The sequence below is a fragment of the Rhineura floridana genome, chromosome 2, assembly GCF_030035675.1.
Source record: "Rhineura floridana isolate rRhiFlo1 chromosome 2, rRhiFlo1.hap2, whole genome shotgun sequence".
Classification (NCBI taxonomy): domain Eukaryota; kingdom Metazoa; phylum Chordata; class Lepidosauria; order Squamata; family Rhineuridae; genus Rhineura; species Rhineura floridana.
Genome location: NC_084481.1, coordinates 210,657,513 through 210,677,164, shown reverse-complemented (window position 1 = coordinate 210,677,164; position 19,652 = coordinate 210,657,513). Strand labels below are relative to the sequence as shown.

General features: G+C 43.5%; 2 protein-coding genes across 7 annotated transcripts in view; both read right to left on the bottom strand.

Moving 5' to 3' along the window:
* The window catches only part of PAPOLA (poly(A) polymerase alpha), a 59,070-nt gene extending 44,120 nt beyond the window's left edge, over positions 1 to 14,950 (bottom strand). For 2 of the 5 annotated variants that reach the window (XM_061612084.1, XM_061612086.1), the window contains exon 1: positions 14,607 to 14,950. Coding sequence is in view for 3 of the 5 variants with exons in the window: in XM_061612086.1 (XP_061468070.1) it covers positions 14,607 to 14,614 (8 nt within the window). In the remaining 2 variants the exon portion in view is untranslated. Of the gene's footprint in view, positions 1 to 14,049; positions 14,162 to 14,606 lie in introns of those variants that run through there. The other 3 variants (XM_061612085.1, XM_061612087.1, XM_061612083.1) reach the window with 3 other exon arrangements.
* A 3,461-nt stretch (positions 14,951 to 18,411) lies between these two features.
* Positions 18,412 to 19,652, bottom strand: part of AK7 (adenylate kinase 7) — an 83,867-nt gene continuing 82,626 nt past the window's right edge. For both annotated transcript variants that reach the window (XM_061612081.1, XM_061612082.1), the window contains exon 18: positions 18,412 to 18,543. In XM_061612081.1, the coding sequence (XP_061468065.1) occupies positions 18,505 to 18,543 (39 nt within the window). In that variant the 3' untranslated portion in view covers positions 18,412 to 18,504. The remainder of the gene's footprint in view (positions 18,544 to 19,652) is intronic.

Below are 19,652 nucleotides of genomic sequence, written 5' to 3'. Positions count from 1 at the left end.
TATGCAGTGTACTAAACTGGAGAGGCAAAACAGCCATTTAAAAGATAATTATAATATCCAGTGGTGCTTGTGAGGATGAGTGGGGAACAAAATTAAGGGAATTTGCACCTGAAAATTTTCAGTTTGCATTTCTGATGCCCTAGAAGGTGATCTATTTTAGCATGTTTACTTGTGTTCACTAAGCAAAGCTAAAACTTTTAAACTGCCAAGCTTACCTAATATTGTGTTTGCAATTAGCATTCATTCATTGTTACTAATAAACTTAGGTTAACAGAAAGATTTGTGCAGAAAAATAAAGTAATAGAAAAATGTCTGTCCTACATCACTGCTACACAACATACTTGTTAGTGACTTATATTTATCAAGCTTTTTCAAGATATTCAAAATGGTTTATACATATTAAAGCTCAATCATCAAGCTACAAGTACACTATGATCCATATAATCCAGCAAAAAAGGATACTATAGGCTTCGCTAGAGTTGAGCATTTGACCTATCAAAATTTTTTTGTCAGTTGATCTGACAAATGTTTTCAAAGTATTATCTTCACTAGAAGAACGAAAAGGATGCTGGCATAAACAAAGCAAATGGGAGATTCCACAATCTGGCTCAGCCTGATTTCTATTATTTTTCCCTCTTACCCTAAGCCCAGAGCTTGGAAGTAACTCATTATTTTTAACGAGTTACTTTTAATTCATTACAATTTTAAATAACGAGTGGGTAATTCCATTACATTTGGCAAGTAACGGAACGAATAGTAATTTCCCTACTTTTCAGCTGCAACTTTAACGTTTCCACGTTAGGTTGGACGTTACTTGGGGGCGGGAACAAGGGGAAGTCAGCTCCTGGCTGTGATTGGTTAACACAAGACATGTGCCTCACACTGATTGGACCTCTGCGCAGACTGTCTCTTCCCTCTTGATCTGTGTTAGGAGGCACACGGGAAGAGATGAATAGGCAGGGGGAGCCTGCTAGCGTCTGACTCTGAGAGGAAAAAATGGACGCCGGAGGAAAAAGCCAGGGCAAGGACAACAACGGAGAAGAAGGCTGTAGCAGAATGGCGAAGAGCTGTGGAGGTGAGTGACGATAATTTGTGTGTGTGTGTGCCCCGGTGTGTGTGTTCTCGGCTGGAGTCTCTGGTTTTGGGGGGGGGGGGGCTCCAGCTCTCTGGCTACCACCCCTTACTCTCTGGACTCTCCGCTTCAATTTAAAAAAAAAAGTTTCTAGGTGGTCTAATTCCCGAGATATACACCAAAACGTAACCCCCCCTGCACAACTTTTTTTAAAACAGATCATGCTCTAGCTACAACTCCCATCAGCCCAATCCAGTGGCCATGCTGGCTGGGGCTGATGGGAGTTGTAGTTTAAAGTAACTTTTCAAAGCTCTGGCTGCAACCCCGCCCTTTCATGATTGTGAGTAAAGTGCAGACTTGTGTTTGTGTTGTAAATCTCTCTCCCTCCAACCCTATTTTTAAAGAAATTAGGCAGGGTTTATCACAGTTTTTATTATGTAGGAAACTAATACTCATTTTTTTAAAAAATGAAGTTTATTTATTTATTTTTATTATTTTATTTATATCCCACCCTTCCTCCCAGTAGGAGCCCAGGGCAGCAAACAAAAGCACTAAAAACACTTTAAAAATCATAAAAACAGAGTTTAAAATATATTAAAACAAAACATCTTTAAAAACATTTTTAAAAGCTTTAAAAACATTTTTTTTAAGAAAAAGTTTAAAAACATATTAAAAAGCAATTTCAACACAGACGCAGACTGGGATAAGCTCTCAACTTAAAGGACTTGTTAAAAGAACAAGTTCCTTATCACTTGAGGCTGCAGTTTTCCCTGGTTGAGTAAGCCCCATTGAATACATTGGGACTTGCTTCTGAGTAAACAAACATAGGATTGCACTATAAATATCTTTACAGGTTATATAAATAAACATATTTGATAGTCATGCTTATATAAATATTTTCATAGAATCATAGAATAGTAGAGTTGGAAGGGGCCTATAAGGCCATCAAGTCCAACCCCCTGCTCAATGCAGGAATCCAAATCAAAGCATTCCCGACAGATGGCTGTCCAGCTGCCTCTTGAATGCCTCCAGTGTCGGAGATCCCACTACCTCTCTAGTAATTAGTTCCATTGTTGTATGGCTCTAACAGTTAGGAAGCTTTTCCTGATGTCCAGTCGAAATCTGGCTTCTTGCAACTTGAGCCCATTATTCTGTGTCCTGCACTCTGGGATCATTGAGAAGAGATCCCGGCCCTCCTCTGTGTGGCAACCTTTCAAGTACTTGAAGAGTGCTATCATATCTCCCCTCAGTCTTCTCTTCTCCAGGTTAAATATGCCCAGTTCCTTCAGTCTCTCCTCATAGGGCATTGTTTCCAGTCCCCTGATCATCCTTGTTGCCCTCTTTTGAACCTGTTCCAGTTTGTCTGCATCCTTCTTGAAGTGCAGAGACCAGAACTGGACACAGCACTCAAGATGAGGCCTAACCAGTGCTGAATAGAGGGGAACTAATACTTCACATGATTTGGAAACTATACTTCTGTTAATGCAGCCTGATATAGCATTTGCCTTTTTTGCAGCCACATCACACTGTTGGCTCATATTCAGCTTGTGATCAACAACAATTCCAAGATCCTTCTTGCATGTCGTACTGCTGAGCCAAGTATCCCCCATCTTATAACTGTGCATTTGGTTTCTTTTTCCTAAGTGTAGAACTTTTACTTCCACCCAGTTTTGTCATGCTGTGTCCCTATAAGTATCCAATTGCATACTATGGTTGTACAATACTTCCTTTACATTTTAAGTATGCCTTGGGGTAGTCATGGTTCTCCATTGTTTTCATCCTGAGGGGCAGATAGGCTGAGAAATGGTGAGTAGCCCATGGTCACCCACTACACTTTATAGCTTATTTTCATTTTGAAAAATTAATTAAAACAATTTACATGCAGGCAAAATTTATTAAGCGGGTTCACACAATATGTGTAAAGCACATCCAACTCGCATTTAAAGCGCATGACTTCCCCTAAAGAATTCTGGGAAGTGTCATTTCCCCCTCACAGTTATAGTTCTCACCACTCTTAACAAACTGCAGTTCCCATGATTCTGTGGTGGGATTCATGTGCTTCAAATGGGTGTTGAATGTGCTTTAAAGGAATGGTGTGGATCTGCCCTAGGTATGATGTTCATTCAAGAGTGAATTGAAAAGAACAATTTTAAAAGATACTTCTTACTCTTACTCATTTTTCAGACCTCTTTCTGAAGTAAAGGGTCAAATCTGTAAAAACATTTGGAGCAGCCACATTAAAAGGGCAGGGTATTCCAGGCAGAGGGTTGCCAACCCCGCTTGGATATGGATGTCTTTGCAGAAGAACCCTAGTCAAGGTTTACCAACAGCACAGTCCAAACTATATCTACTTAGAAGTCAGTCCTGTTGAGTTCTATGGGGCTTAATCCCTTACTAAGTGTGTTTAGAATTGCAGCCTTCAGGAGCCTCCATCTTTACTCCCCAAAGCTCCCATCTAACATCTCCACAACACTAGGCTCCTTTGTCTCTGCTGTGGCCTTCTGGTGACTGCCCTAGCCTGAAGGCACTTAACCCTTCTTGCTGAAAGCAAGTAGGCTAGATTAAATGTTCCCTACCCAGACTCATATATATAAAATATAAACGGCATTTTGTCAAAAGTATTTTTGTCTACATTTTATACCTCATCCTTGGTTTTCCAAGCTTGGCATGGAATGCTTCTCATACAAAATTAATTTGAAATGCTGCATATTTATTATCATAATCATCATATTCAAAATAAAAAATATATGTACCGCCTTCAAGTTGATTCCAACTTATGGTGACCCTATGAATAGGGTTTTCATGAGGCTGAGAGGCAGTGACTGGCCCAAGGTCACTCAGTGAGCTTCATGGCTATGTGGGGATTTGAACCCTAGTCTCATTTTGTTCTCACAACAACCCTGTGAGATAGTAGGTTAGGGTTATTTAGTGAGCAAAAATGATGCAAATAGGATCTCTTTTAATTGTGCTATCGACCTGCTTACTTCCACTCTGACTGGGGCATCTTGCAGCATGGAGAAGAGATGGGGGCACATCACAGCTGAAGTTCACCCACATAGGAGCATTATCTCTTGTTTATTACAGAGACGCCTGTTGCAGGTTTTGCTGCTGAGAGCAGCAGTCAGTTAGTGCGGCCACTTGCGTCACAGCTTGTTGATCCTGAGGAGGCAAAACTAGAAAGTGAGGTTCAGAAAGGAGGCCCTGTGCACGAGGAGGAGGAGGGCATGAAGCAGTGCCAGTTGCCCACAGCCACATCTGCAGAACAGCAAGTACCATGGTTTGGCTTTGAGAAAGCTTGTACATTTGTGAGCCAGAGTGGGAAAAATGTTGTTGCACGATGCAATTACTGCCTTCCAAGGATCAAAAATCTGAGATCAGCTGTTTCCTCCTCATCCAATGTGAAGAAACATTTTGAGGTAAGCCTTTGTCCTGCTGGTCCTCAAAGAGTGTCCATTGTCTATTTATGTTTAAATTGTGAAGTTCCTCTTCCATTTTTTCTTGGATTCATGCTTTGTTCTTCTTCCTCAGAGAGCACACCCTGAGAAGCTGAGAGCAATTGAAGAAGCAATAAAGGCAAGGAGACATGGCCTTCCTGAACCAATGCATGACAGACACCCCTCCTCCCAAAATGCTGAAGCAGCAGCAGACAACCCTTGAGAGGTAGGGATCTGGCAGGGATCTGCTTCTTCTGGCAGCCTGCATACACCCTCGCTTCAAACTAGATCGGCTGGAATCGTGTCAGGCCACCACCCATACCAACAAGTAAGAACATTAGGGAAGCACTTTGGGTGGATTACTCCAAGGGAAATGTTGTCTCAAGGGAGGCATCAGAGGGCTTAAGGTGGTAGGGCAGGGGCTGGTCGTTTTCTTCCTGGGGCTCCTCATCACAACCTTGGGTTGCTGCAGGTAATCCTTAAGGGTCTGCTGTGCTGCCCCATGAGTGTGGTGACTTGGTCACCTTCCTACCTTCCATGTCATCATCCACAGGCTCAGGCTGGACCCTGAACCAGGGGACATGACAAGCATCAGGAAATGAAGAGCAGATGATGGTTTCCTAACATATATGTGTTAACATATCCTCTCTCTTTCTTAGATACACAATGGAAGCCTTGTTGAAAGCTGAAATAAAGATGGGTGTACTTAATGAGGACAGTGATCAGTCTTCAGATAAAGACCAGGAAGGAGATGACTTAGAAGATGACTTCTTTAACTTTCTGCCCCAGGGCAAGAAGTCAGCAGTGGACACTGCTGAGGAGGAACTGGTGAGGTACCTGTGGTCTCCCAGCAGGGAAGTGTCATCACTCCATGGCTTTCCACGTGTGCTGATGTGTTTTTTGCAGCACAACACAGGCATGCCTTCAAGCGCCGCAGTAGAACGCCTGTTTAGTACTGGTGGCAACGTAATGACTGTAAAAAGACATTCCTTGTCTGACATGCTCTTTGAGCATCTTGTTCTTTTGAGACATAACAGAAACATATTATAAAAGCATTTCAAGTGTAAAATCTGATTTCAAGAGTTGGGGTATCTTCATTGCTTGGGGGGATGTGAGATTCTGTTATGCCATTATGTTAATCTTAAGGATAATTTTTTTTATTCTACTACTCCCTGTGTGTGTGTGTTTATTTTTAATATTGTTTTAGGTTTCTTAGATGTGCAGCAGCCAAGGCCAGCACCTTGTTGGAGTTTTTTAAAAAAAGTAACTGAAATGTAATTGTAGTGATTACTTTTGAGAAAAAGTAAAGTAATCAGTTACTTTCAGAGCAATTGTAACGGTAATTACTACTTTTTGGGCCAAGTAATTGTAACTGTAATTTATTACTTTTTAAAAGTAATCTTCCAAGCTCTGCCTAAGCCTTTCCTGAAAGTCCACCAACTCTTGGGAGATGCTTTTATTATGTTATTTTTATCCCACCATGCCTCTCAAAGAACAGAGGGTGCAAAACATTTTTTTTAAAATAGCACCAAGTCAAATATTCTCACAACTAATAATTTCAAAGCTGCCAGAAGAAAGTATTTCAATATCTTTGGAGGATACAGGGGGATGGAAAAGTCCTGTTGCAGAAATGGCCTTCAATTCACACAAAATATTAATCAAAGCCACTTTAATTATCAGCAGGTTTGATACATTAATTAAAAAACCAAAACCAAAACCAAAACAAGCAATTCTCATCCATGACCCAAAGATTTTGGTGAACCCTCCAAATTTGTAGTGAATCAAAAAATCATTTCCCAGACCCTTGTCCCTCCGATTTCAACGGAAGGAGGAAGTCGAATCTCCGGTAAAAGGGGTCGAGGTCCACTCAGCCTTCCATTCATCCGTGGTCAGTAAAATGAGTACCCGGCATATGCTGGGGGGTAAAGAAAGCCCGGGGATGGAACTGGCAATCCCACCCCATATATACGGTCTGCCTTGTAAACGTCGTAAGATGTCACCCTAAGAGTCGGAAACGACTCGCACTATAAGTGCGGGGACACCTTTACCTTTTAAAAGATAAGTCCAGCTCAAGCAAAGGCTCCAAAAGTAATTCGAATATGATTAATTCCATTAATGATACAATGACACTCAAATCAGAAGCTTAAGCACCATGCAGAAATTATGGACTTTCCCTCCAAAAAAAAATGCCCTGTCCCATTTAATCAGTTGCATTTTATTGCTAAAATTCAAACTGAGCAATTAAAACAGTATTTTCCCTAAAAGATTCTAACGGCTTTAACTCTCCAATGCCTTCCACAAAGATCAAAGCTTATTTACTGGAGGGGAGGAGAACTAACTACTCCCTGTCAAAACCCAAACAACCTTTCCTCCAGTTGCAACACATATTGCTGCAGAAGATGGACACATTAACAGTTTACATTTTCTGATCCTTATGCCTTTACTGAAGTAGGTCACAATCATTCAGTTTACTGTGGAAGTATAGGACAACACTAACGACAGCTTTTATCCTACCTCCTTTCAGCACTGTAGTGGTCATGCAAAGGATCTTAGACAAATTCCCCATCCCCATACTTTTATTTAGACTGTCTCTCCGCCGTCTTTTTAGATTTCTTCATCTCATGCTTCTTATACTTGTCATGACACTCAGAAAATAAAACATCAAGGAGCCCCATTGTGCTTCATCCCAAAGAGAATCCAATATGGCTTCCAAAGAAAATTCAAAACTGTTTTGGGACATCACCTTCACAGCAAGAACTTTTGTTATATGCTAACCTAAAGTTGCAAATGAATCCATTTTCTAAGATAAAAAAAGGTTAAAATTCACAAATGATGACATGTAAGAATTTTGCTGATTTGAGCAGGGATTGTTAAAAATCAAAGCTTCTCCCAGAGGTGGGGGTGGGGCACAGGAGAGACAGCATGCAAGCCTGATGCTTGTCTCTGGTTCATGGTCCATAGTGCTTGTCCATATAGCACTACATCAGGCTTTACTGTTATGTGCAAATGTAGCTCAAGTGCAGTCTTATTTCTGAGCCTGTCTCGAATCAGCAAATGCCAGAAACATTGGAACACTGCTTTGGAGTACCTGTTCAGTTGGAAGTGGCTGCCATGATGATCTCGTGGCAAAAATAGGATATTTAATTGATCTTTTAATAGCTCAACATGGATAGTATAATTCTGACACATTGGTATACAATGTTTCAAAGACTTCCAAGACATCTAAACATAAGAGCATGGCTTTCTGTTGAATCCAGATTCTAAGGCATCTGGATTGATCAGCAACGAAAGATGCCACTTTGCACCCTGTCAAGAACAAACCAGCAGAGTGCTTGTCATGTAGTTCACCATTCTGTAGCTACTTTTAAAAAAAATGCTGGCACACGGGAGGAGTCAGACTGGGACTGTAGCTCAGGAGGAGGATTTTAACTGTTTGCCCCCACTGTAGTCACTATCAGAACTGGACACCCTCCCCCACTATTCACAATAAGAGGAAAGCTACCATTGGCACAAATAGGAACTGTATTCCTACTGCAAATAACAGGGTGTGTGTCCTTTTCCAATCAAGAACACAGTGTGGGAAAGGGTTAAAGAACCCTCTCCCCATGGTCTTTATTCAGCTCCCCACCCGTTCTTTATTTTAAAATGAATTGTTACACAAGATCACATCTAGTTTGCCCTAGGTTGCTCTCCATGACAGCAAGCCAACAAAAATAGTTTGTTTAGATTTGTAAAGGAGCTTCCAAACTGGAACCACACCAAAAACCGTCATGAGAGTAGGGAGAAAGAGAGAAGCCCAGGTAAGACAACTTGTGCCATCAGCTCCTAAAGACGCAATTTACTTGTTTTTGTATTTTAAAACTGCAAACCACCTTGGATGCCTTAGCAGAAAAGTGGCATATAAATGCAATAAATAGAGCCCATGAAAACCAAACTGCGCATTTCTATACTGTATGTTACTGGTAAGCTGGTGAAAGAAATCAGCCTTCATCAGCCTTAATCAATACCCAAGTTAAGTAAATGTAGACAATCAGTTACGCTAAGGCTGCAATCCTATACATACTTATCTGGGAGTAAGCCAGGTTTGGTGTTGCGACCCCCCAAATTTATGGTATTGGGGGATCTCAACATTCATGCCGAGACCGCTTTGTCTGGGGCGGCTCAGGACTTCATGGCCTCCATGACAGCCATGGGGCTGTCTCAATTTGTTACTGGCCCTACGCATATTTCGGGGCACACTCTAGACTTAATTTTTGCTACTGGAGCAGGGATGGTGATCTGGGAGTGAGGGATTTTACATCTATTCCTCTGTCATGGACAGATCATCGCCTATTGAGGTGTAGGCTCACAATGTTTTCTCCCCTCTGCAAGGGTGGAGGACCAATTAAGATGGTCCGCCCCTGGAGACTAATGAATCCTGAAGGTTTTCAGAAGGCTCTGGGGAGTTTTCCGGCTGATAAAACTGACGCTCCTGTCGAAACCCTGGTCAATCTGTGGAATATGGAAATGACCCGGGCAGTTGACACGATCGCCCCGGTGCACCCTCTCCTCTGCAGAGCTCAATTGGCTCCGTGGTTTACCCCGGAGCTAAGAGTGATGAAGCAAGAAAGGAGACGGCTTGAGTGCAAATGGAGACGAACTCCCGACGGCTGTGGTCTTGCACTTGTGAAGATCTCTACCAAGCTCTATGTGAAGGCGGTGAGGGCAGCGAAGAAGCAGTACTTTGCTGCCTCCATTCAGTCATCTTCTAACCGCCCAGCGGAACTTTATAATGTTGTTCGGGGACTTTTACACTCTGGTCCTCAGAACACAATAATACCATCAATAGCCCGCTGTAATGAGTTTGCGAGACACTTCCAAGATAAGATCACAAACATCTGCCGGGACCTTGACTCCAATATTGTAGCAGTTGAGCCTAATGAGGTGTCTGGAGCACAGTCCTGTCCTGTTTTATTGGATGAATTTCAGTTGGTTCAGCTCGAGGACGTGGACAAGGTGCTTGGACAGGTACGGGCGACCACTTCTGCTCTGGATCCTTGCCCCTCATGGCTAATAAAAGCTAGCAGGAACGGAACAGCCGGATGGGCCAAGGAGGTGATCAATGCCTCTTTACGAGAGGGAGTGGTACCACCTTGCCTGAAACAGGCGGTGGTGAGACCGCTCCTAAAGAAACCCTGCTTGGACCCTGGAAATCTTGACAACTATAGACCGGTAGCAAATGTTCCGTTCCTGGGCAAGGTTTTAGAGCGTGTGGTCGCTCACCAGCTCCAGGCTCTCTTGGATGAAACTGATTATCTGGATCCATGTCAATCGGGCTTTCGGCCGGGGTTTGGTACAGAAACAGCCTTGGTCGCCCTGTATGATGACCTCTGTTGGGAGAAAGACAGAGGGAGTGTAACTCTGTTGGTTCTCCTTGATCTCTCAGCGGCTTTTGATACCATTGACCATGGTATCCTTCTGGGACGTCTTGCGGACTTAGGAGTTGGAGGCACTGCTTGGCGGTGGCTGTGCTCCTACCTCAAGAATCGTCTCCAGAAGTTGATGCTTGGGAAGCATTACTCGAGTCCCTGGATACTCCAATATGGGGTCCCACAGGGTTCAGTTCTGTCCCCCATGCTCTTTAATATCTATATGAAGCCGCTGGGCGAGGTCATTAGGAGATTTGGAGTGCGTTTCCAGCAATATGCTGATGATACGCAGCTCTACTTCTCCTTTTCATCTTCTTCAGGTGAGGCAGTTAATGTACTAAACCACTGCCTGGCCGCGATAATGGACTGGATGAGAGCTAATAAACTGAGACTCAATCCTGACAAGACTGAGATGCTGTTGGTGGGGGGGCTCTCTGCCCAGATGGTTGATGTCCGACCTGCCCTAGATGGGGTTACACTCCCCCTAAAGGAGCAGGTCCGTAGTTTGGGGGTCTTATTAGATCCGCTCCTGTCACTGGAGGCTCAAGTAGCCTCGGTGACACGGAATGCGTTCTACCAGCTTCGGCTGGTAGCCCAACTACGACCCTATCTGGATAGGGAGAACCTTGCCACAGTTATCCATGCTCTGGTAACCTCTAAATTGGACTACTGTAATGCACTCTACGTAGGGTTACCTCTGAAGACGGTTCGGAAACTTCAGCTGGTGCAGAATGCTGCGGCCAGAGTTCTTACTGGGACTGAAAAATATGATCATATAACCCCTGTCCAGGCCCAGCTGCACTGGCTACCAATATGTTTCCGGGCCAGATTCAAAGTGTTGGTTCTTACCTATAAAGCCCTTAATGGCATCGGACCGCAATACCTGGCGGAACGCCTCTCCCGCTATGTACCTACCCGGTCGCTGCGCTCGACGCCGAAGGCCCTTCTCCGTGTCCCAACGCATAGGGAGGCACGGAGAACGATAACTAGAGCTAGGGCCTTCTCAGTGGTGGCCCCCGAACTATGGAACGCCCTCCCTGATGAGATACGCCTGGCGCCTTCTTTGTTATCTTTTCGGCGCCAGGTAAAGACCTACCTCTTCGCCCAGGCATTTTAAAAATTTTAAAATTTGAATTTAAAATTGGAAATTTTTAATTATGTTTTATTGTGTATTGTATTTACATCCACTTGTATTTTAACCTGTTTTATTATGCTGTACACCGCCCTGGGAGCTTATTGCTATAGGGCGGTCTAAAAATGTAATAAAATAAATAATAATAAATAAGCCCCAGTGAACTCAGCTGGACTTACTTCTGAGTAAATATGCATAGGGCTGCACTGTACACAATTAAAAACACAGGACAGAATCCCCAGGAACTGTGCACAGAGATGAACTTGCACAACAGAGCTTTTCTACCACAGACCCCTGTGAGATCTACTCCCAAAGCCACACCCAAGGTTCAGGAGACCCTATAGCACAGCTGTTGTCACAGCACTGGGGCTGATGGGAGCTGTGGTCCAAAAACTCGATTACCAAAGGCTGCTCCAGAACAACATGGGGGATGCAGTGGGAAGAGGAACCTGCAGAATGTGAAGACCCCTTCCATTGGTCTCGCACACAGGGCTCTCTATATGTCACTTTGCATAGCTAGAGTAATGCAATTAATTTGTTAAGGTTGTTATATATTTTACTATACCTAACTCTCAAATTCCTGGAACATTTAAAATGCAAATAAAGGGAACACGTGGCTAATGTATAAACCTACAAATCCATATTAATACCAAATAAGGAATTAAAGGCTGATTATCAATGGCAATAGTGCAGCATTGTTCGGCATCCCATTTTTTTGTAAACAAATAACTAAATGAGCTTTAACAATGATATAGTATTTATTACTCTGGTCTCCAAATTGATAGATTAACACTTCTGAGACAACAAGTGCAGTGATGTGACACTACAACAGCATCTTTAAAGTGTTCATATTTCTGAGAATTTTAACAACTTTCTCAAGAACAGTTCTACTAAACTAGATCTCTTCCAAACCTAGACTGAGTGATAAAATGAAGTAGTCCTGCAGCTATACAGTCATTGTCTGTGAGCTTAGTATGCTTATAGTTCTATCCGGAATCAAGTTGGTATTGTAAGTGGGGGCAGGCAGTTTTGGTTCCATTTTGACCCCAGTCCTAAACACATTAAGGGTGCAATCTAACTTGCATTTATGCTGGGCTGAGGGGAGTTGGATGTGGCGGATCTCCAGCTGAGGCGGCTGGGTCCTGGCTCAGCCGGGCTACGCCAGTATAAGTCCCTCATCCTGACTCAACCAGGACTTCGTGGAGACCAGTGAAAGTGGAGCCAGCGTAAGGTCTGAAAAAGGGGCATGTTGAGGTCATATCAGGGGAGGGGCTGAGGTGAGGGGACTTAGGCCACATGTACTCATGTTCAGAGTGCTCCTGCATGTCCCAATCCAGGGAAAAGTTTTGCCAGAAAAAAGGTCAGTCTAAGAAAATAATTGCAATAAAAGTCAATGGATAGGGCTTACTCCCCAGTAGGGCTTTTGGGAGAGCAGGCTTTTACTTTCTGGTCCCTGTGCACAGTTCCTGGTTGAGCTGGTGTTCAGCTAACCCAGAAACTCCTGAATGGCAACTAGATACAGCGGTACTTTACACTGGCTCCTTTTGCTCCAGCACAACTTATGCAGGCTTCTCCTGAGTTGGATTGCCCCCTTAATAGGTAGTAAGCCCCATTAAACAGAGTGGGACTTGAGTCTAATAAGCATCACCAATTAGCTCGAGCAGCTGCATTCAGATATCACACTAAGCCAGGTGTGGGAAACCTTTGGCCCTCCATACATTGCTGGACTACAACTTGGCCATGCTTGCTATCAATGGTATCACTTGAATAAGCTGAATATCTTCCCAGGCTCACACACCACTGAGAAAACAAGTTTGGAAGTTTCTGTTGTTCTGATTTTGGTTAACTGTAGCTTACTGCAAAATCCAAACATGGAACTGGGTTAACATTAACAAAATTAAACAAGCCCTCTCCAGAACCACGGTTTGAAGTTGGCTTGTTTTAAACCACCAAATTAACATTAGCCACAGTTTGTTGGTCCAATTGGCACCACAAATTGCAGTTAACAAAGAGAAAAGGAAAGCTTTTAAACTTATCTCAGCCATGCAAGACAAGGATTGTGTCAGGGATTGCCCAGGAGCAAACTGGACCCAATGTAAACCATAGCTTAGCGATGTTAAAACTTAGTATGTCTAAGCTGAAGGATGCTCTGAACAATATGATAGCATCCTATTTATACTTACATTAAGAAAATGTAGTAAAGGGTTTTAAGAAATGAACCTGACTGAAACAACCCACATTAGAAAAGAGAATGTTCTCCTTTTCCGTCTTTTCTAGTACCTCTAACTAGGTTTTTCAGTTAAGATCTTCCAGCTTTCATAAACTACATTTTGCAAAACATTCAGACAAGAATCACAATCAACTGTTGTTTGCTAACACAATTTAAAAACCTATGACACAGGCTTCCCAAACACACTCCAACTACAACAATTATCAAGGACTATTTACCTAACATACCCAGTACACAATTATGGCAAGTTCACACACTGAACAACGAAAACCAAATTTGCATTTCTTGAAGGTGGTACAATTGCCACGCTTTCTGCAGTAGAGTACAACAAGAACACACAGCCCAACCCCCCCAACGTAGGGCCCAATGTTAAGTTACCCCAAATACATTTTAAAAAATCACAAAGCCTTTCAAATAAAACAGAGCAACAAAACCAATGACAACATGTTTACATAGACCTATATAGCAAAATAATATTCAAGAATCAATAAAAACCATGTAATTCAGTATCTAGTATGTGTGGAAAAACTACAACAAAGGAAGGCATATGGAAAAAGCAAAGGACACACAGAGGTTGGTATGCTCCAATATTACTCAACAGTGGCATATAACTTAAAGAGCTGCAAATGAGAGTATCTCAAAATCTTAATGTAAGGTTATCTCCTATCTTAAATACAAATTATTTTAGTTTTATGTTCCGTTGTCTATCTATCGTGTGTGGCGGGGGATGGGTGGTCAAACTGCTATAAGAGAGAAGGTGCTGGCGCTTTTACAGCTGGCAGACTTGCCCACCATCCGGCTGATTCTGGCCCAGGCGGCACGCTCGCGGTGGGTCTGTCTGTGTACGTCCTATAGGCCTCGGCGCCAGTAAGACTTTGCACAGGCGTCTTTCACCCCTTCCCGGCCTCTGCAGAGGCACATGAATAAGGGCGACAATACATCGCTTGAGCGGGTGACGGCTTCCGCAGCCGACATTTATTGTAGGGCTACGGCTGAGGTCATGCAGGCAGACGCGGCCTCTCCTCCCGAAGTACTTTGCTGGGGTAGAGGATGGCACATCGAGGAAGAGAGGAGATAAGAACGAGCCTCTCGGGCACCAACCCCCTCCCCCCACCGCGTGGGAGGAAAGGGACTCGACTGAGGGAGGCTCGCAGAAGGGCAACGGGGGAAGGGGAGGTTAGTTAACACGGGGCTACAAGGAGAAGGGAAAGCCGGGCGGGAGACAAATGGCCGCGGCCCCGGAAGCGCTCACTCAGATTGCCTCCAAAGTCTTCTGCGAGGCCTCCCAGGACTCTTCCACTCCCCCTTTCCCATCCAGGCCTCAACTTACAACGGCATCGTCTCTCCGGCTGTGGTTAAACGCCGCCACCTCTTCTCCAGAGCAGTTACTCTTCCCGCCCCTGGAAAGCGGGCCCCGTGAGCATGATACGGGCCTGGCTCGGGCCCTCTAAGAGAGGGGAAAGAGCCGCTTGCTAGGCCTGGTGGCTGCCGCTGTTGTTGCTACTGCCGCTTCCTCTGATTCTTCCTCTTCCTCTCCGGCCTCCTAACATGGCGCCCAGGCGCTACCACAGCAACGTTCTGGAGCGAGGGAGGGGGCAGAGGCGTGGAGGACGCAACGACGACGCCCACTCTCCGCGTCGAGAAACGCAAGGGGGGACTTCCCTCATAAGCGCATGCGCTAGACTTTGCAGTGGCTCGCGGGAAATGTAGTCTTGAGGAAGGCGATTCGGGAATTTGAACTTTTGAAAGCTCTAACGGTTGCGGCAGCAGCTGCACATGCGTTGAAAGGAAGGGGGCGGGACCAGGAGCTCTACGGTCGCTTAGCAGGACGAGCGTGCTCGCGTTTCACTTGATGCTGTTGTTTTCCGAAGCGGTAGCAGGAGGACGCCTAAAGAAAAAAATGCACTCTACGCGCACAGAGACAGCATTTATATTCTGCCCTGATTAGTTCGGAATCGCTACAACATTACACATAAAAAATGGAAGTGGAAAAGAGTCATTAAAGCTTGCAAATGATAGGATTATTGCTTGCACAAGACAAAATTACAGAAACCATATCTATTCACAGCTCTAGATGAAGCCTCCGCATTCAGAGGCGATATACATTTGGACAATGGCCTGAGGACAAGCAAGAAGGGACGGCCATTGGCATCGTTCCCTAGTTGTAAACTTTCCTGAGGTATCCGGTTGCCCACCGTTAGAAACCAGCTGCTGATAGAACTTTGGGCTGATTCAGCATGACTTGGGTAAGCCAGGTTAAGAGCTTTCTCTCACGCTCCAAATATGATATTTGAAATATCCTTAAACCTAACAGTAGACGGGGAAGCAGCAGAAGGCCACTGGTAGAGCCAAAGCACCCAGGTTCAGTCTCTGGCATTACAGCTAGGTGGGAAAAGGCTCCTTTCTGAAACTCTGGAGAGTTGCTGCCAGCTATCGTACAGGCACGCAGAGAGTATTTACCTTCTCTTCACCTTTTCCATCAACTAGATGGACCAATGATCTGACTCAATATAACTTGATTTCTATGCTCCATTAGCTAACAGATGGCGGGAAAGCATGAAGAGGCAATAAATATTTTATTAGTGCCCTGTGGTGATATTTATTGAACAGCATCTAGACATGGGAACACTAACTGAAAAACAGGTTCATGTGAATTAACTTATCAATATGTACACCTTGCTGGGAAGCAGTTTGTGACCTGCAGAGACTCAGAAGCAGCTTCTGAGGATCTCACAAACTGGGTTTTGTAAGGAAACTGCTTCATACCTCTGCTTTGAAACAATGCCTGCATTATTCAGGATGGTGAAATCCCAAGAAGGCTTAAAAAGTTCAGATAAATCTCTTCAAGACAAAAGAAATTAAAGGACCTAGGTTCAGTCCCTGGCATTGTCAGCTGGGGGGATCTATGAATAATGAGGCAAAAAACAAAACCTAACATATGCTGATGCGGTTGGAATTGGTTGTGACTATAACAGGGACCTCAACCTCACAGCTCCAAGCATACTGAAAGCATCAGGCAGAGAAGAGCACAATTTCAGTGTTAGGAATGAAAAGATTTAAATTGAAAACTTCAAGTATTATGATTTAAAAGCTTTGGTGTGCCCATATTTAACCTGAGATTTAATCCCAACAAGAGATCCTATGGATAGGTGGTTCTTATGTCCAGGAGTTAGGCCGTGCTCCCCTTGAAAGAGCAGATATGTCTGGGAGTGCTTCTAAATCCAGCAGTGTAGCTGGAAGCACAGGTGTCTTCAACGGCTAGGAGCTATGACTGTTCCTGGACAGCTATATCTTTACCACAGTGGCCTATGCACTGGTAACCTCTCATTTGGATTACTGTAATGCACTCTGAAGACTCTTTAGAAGCTTCAACTAGTGCAAAATACTACAGCCAGGTTGCTGACAGGCTCAGCCTATCAAGATCACATGTTCTGATCCTGAAAGAACTGCACCATGCCAGTATACTGCTGAACCAAATTCAAGGTGTCAGCAACTACAGTTAAAGTCCTATACAGCTTGGGGCTTATGTACATGAAGGAATGTCTTCTTCCTTGGAGAACTGCTATGTGGACTGGCAAAGAAAAGGCCTCCTGTGTAGTAGTGCACCTACCCATAAAACACCCTCCCTTCAGACACACTGCTAGCACCAACTCTCAAGCTTTTATTGCAAAACTAAAGGTATCGGTCCAGTTTGCATGTAGTGCTAACCCAAAATATGATTTAGTGCAAATGAGCAAACATGCAGGTTCTGGGAGTGAAGACCATGACTGCATCCTCCTCCTCCAGCCCTGCTGCTGTGCTATCCTAGACAGGTTTTTAGACACAACACTAAAGGTTGAGGAACCTCTGGTCCATAGGTCAGTCGTGGCCTGCCAGGGGGTCCACTTTGGTCTGTGCGGCATTTCCCCCAAACCACACTCACCTGTCAATCAACTGATGTCACTGGGTGTCTTTAGCAGATGGGTGGAGAAGCAGGGTTCAATCCTGCTGGGTGCTGCTTTACCAGTGCCTGCAGGGAACACAATGCCAAAGCAGTCCCCTGCAGAGTCCTGCTGGGTGCTGCTTCATCAGCACCTTCCCTGTAGATGCCTATTGAAATATTCCACAGCCTCTGCAATTCAAAGGTGAAAAAGAGACAGCTGCATGTCTTCTTTTTATTGCTGACACTGAAGCCCAGATCTTCAGATTATTTCTCCCAACAGCTCTTCAAATAGATTAAGTTAAAGAGCATGGAGACAAAATGTAATCCTGAAGAACCCCTCAAGCCAAAGGCCACAGTGTAGAATGGAATCCCCCGAAGACTAACTTATGGGACTGGCCAACCAAGGAGGACTGGAGCAATGCTGTCCTCCTAAGCTTACTTAGACAGCTGGTCTAGAAGGATACTATGGCTGATATTATAACCTACTGAGAGATCCAGCAGAACCAGTAGGCTTATACTCCCACGGGATCCACAATGCAAGTCACCCACCAGGTTGACCAAGGCTGTTTGTTCCAAAACTAAGCTGGAATCTAGACTGGAATGGATCCAAAAACACCCCTGTGTCCTCTAAAACTACCTGGAGTTGAGAGGCCACCACCCTTTCCAATATCTTACCTATAAAAGGAAGCAAGAGATGGGGGGCTATATCTAACTAAGCCATACTTAGAAGAGACTCACTAAAATCAATGGACATAGTCACGTCATGTCCATTGATTTCAATGGATCTACACTAAACCCTCCGTAATTGTTCAGGATCATAGGGTTTAAGCTTGATTTCTTTTATCAATCCATATATTTGCATAGGAGTAAGTTTCAATGACCACTGTGAGATTTACTTCTGAATAAATTCTTATAGGATTGTACTGTAAAAATATTTTTTACTGTGAACTAGCAAGGGAATTCCAAAGTTTTTATGCCCCCTACTTTGGGAGGGGGTTAAGTACATGTTGCATATACACATGTACAACCAAACCTTGATGGCTCCTTTTTACCATGAAAAGAGACTGTCAGATTTAGAACAAATTAGTGTGGATACAGTGCTTAATCCTTTATTACATGGGGCTTCTCTGCTCAAAATGTCCCTGTATATAATCAGTTTTCAGAGCACTTCTGAGGGTGAGTGAATTATCTGAAATGAACTACAAATTCCAGATCTTGAACATTTTATTTCAGCATCAAAACATTATTTTACAATGATTTTAAAAGGAAATATAATATGGTATAACTATGACAGGTTTTATACTTCTTAGTCAAATTCAGGATTATGCTTGAAGAGATATTCTGCCTGTTGGTTAAAAATTTATGAAGAAAAACAGTGACTATTTGTCCATACAGTAAAGTTGTCAAATTTTGCATTTCCGCAAATTAATGGAAATTAACTGCATTTAAGATATCAGTTTGCCTCTGGCACTAGACAGTGGTTTGCACTGACATATTTGTAATGACATATTCTGCTTGGCAAACGTGACTGCTATATTGCCTGTTACAACCACATTATAAAAGATTTACCATAAAAGTAGCTCATAATGTTGCAGAGAAATACGTGGCTCTGGTGGTGGTGGTACTGCCTAATAGCTATCTAAGAGTGGTATGTAATACAGGTTTATAACATTATGCATAGTAAAGCAGATATAAAACTTTTCCTCCCTTAATACTACAACTCAGTGACATCCGATGACTGCCAATGATTCAGGAGAAATGAGAAAGTACTTCATACAACACATAATTTATTTACAGAATTCACTGCCAAAAGAGTGGCGATGGCCAGTAGCTGAGATGACTTTCAAAGGGGGTTACACATGTTCATGAATGATAGGTCTTTCAGTGGCTATTAGCCATGATGGCTACATGGGACCTCCAGTTTCAGAGGCAATATGTCACTAACTATCCACTAACTATCAGATGTTAGGGGGCAAGTTGCCTTCATGCCCTGGTTGTGAGCTTCTCAGAGACATCTCATTGGCCACTTTGGGAAACAGAATGCTAGATGAAATGGTCCTTTAGTCTGATCTTGCAGGTCTTTTTTAAGTTCGATCCTCCTCCCATATTCCCCTTTCTATCTAATTTTGTTACATCCAATAGCCTTTGCATGCCACCACAACACTGCATCTGATGAAAGTGGCTTTTAGCAACACAGCAGGACCAACTTCTGTTGCTGTGTGTGGTGACACTCTGAGCCTGTGTAAGACATCAGTGAAAGACACAAATTGTGGAGTTGCATCTAATCCTGAAAACTTATCTGTCACAGCTCATTAAGTCAGGACTTAAGAGGAAGAACAAACCTTAGGGTATATATTTACCCTTCTGGGAGGAAGGGTGGGATATCAATTTAATATATAAATAAAAAATAAATATCAGATTCTACAATAGATTTTGTGGCATCATAGACAAAGT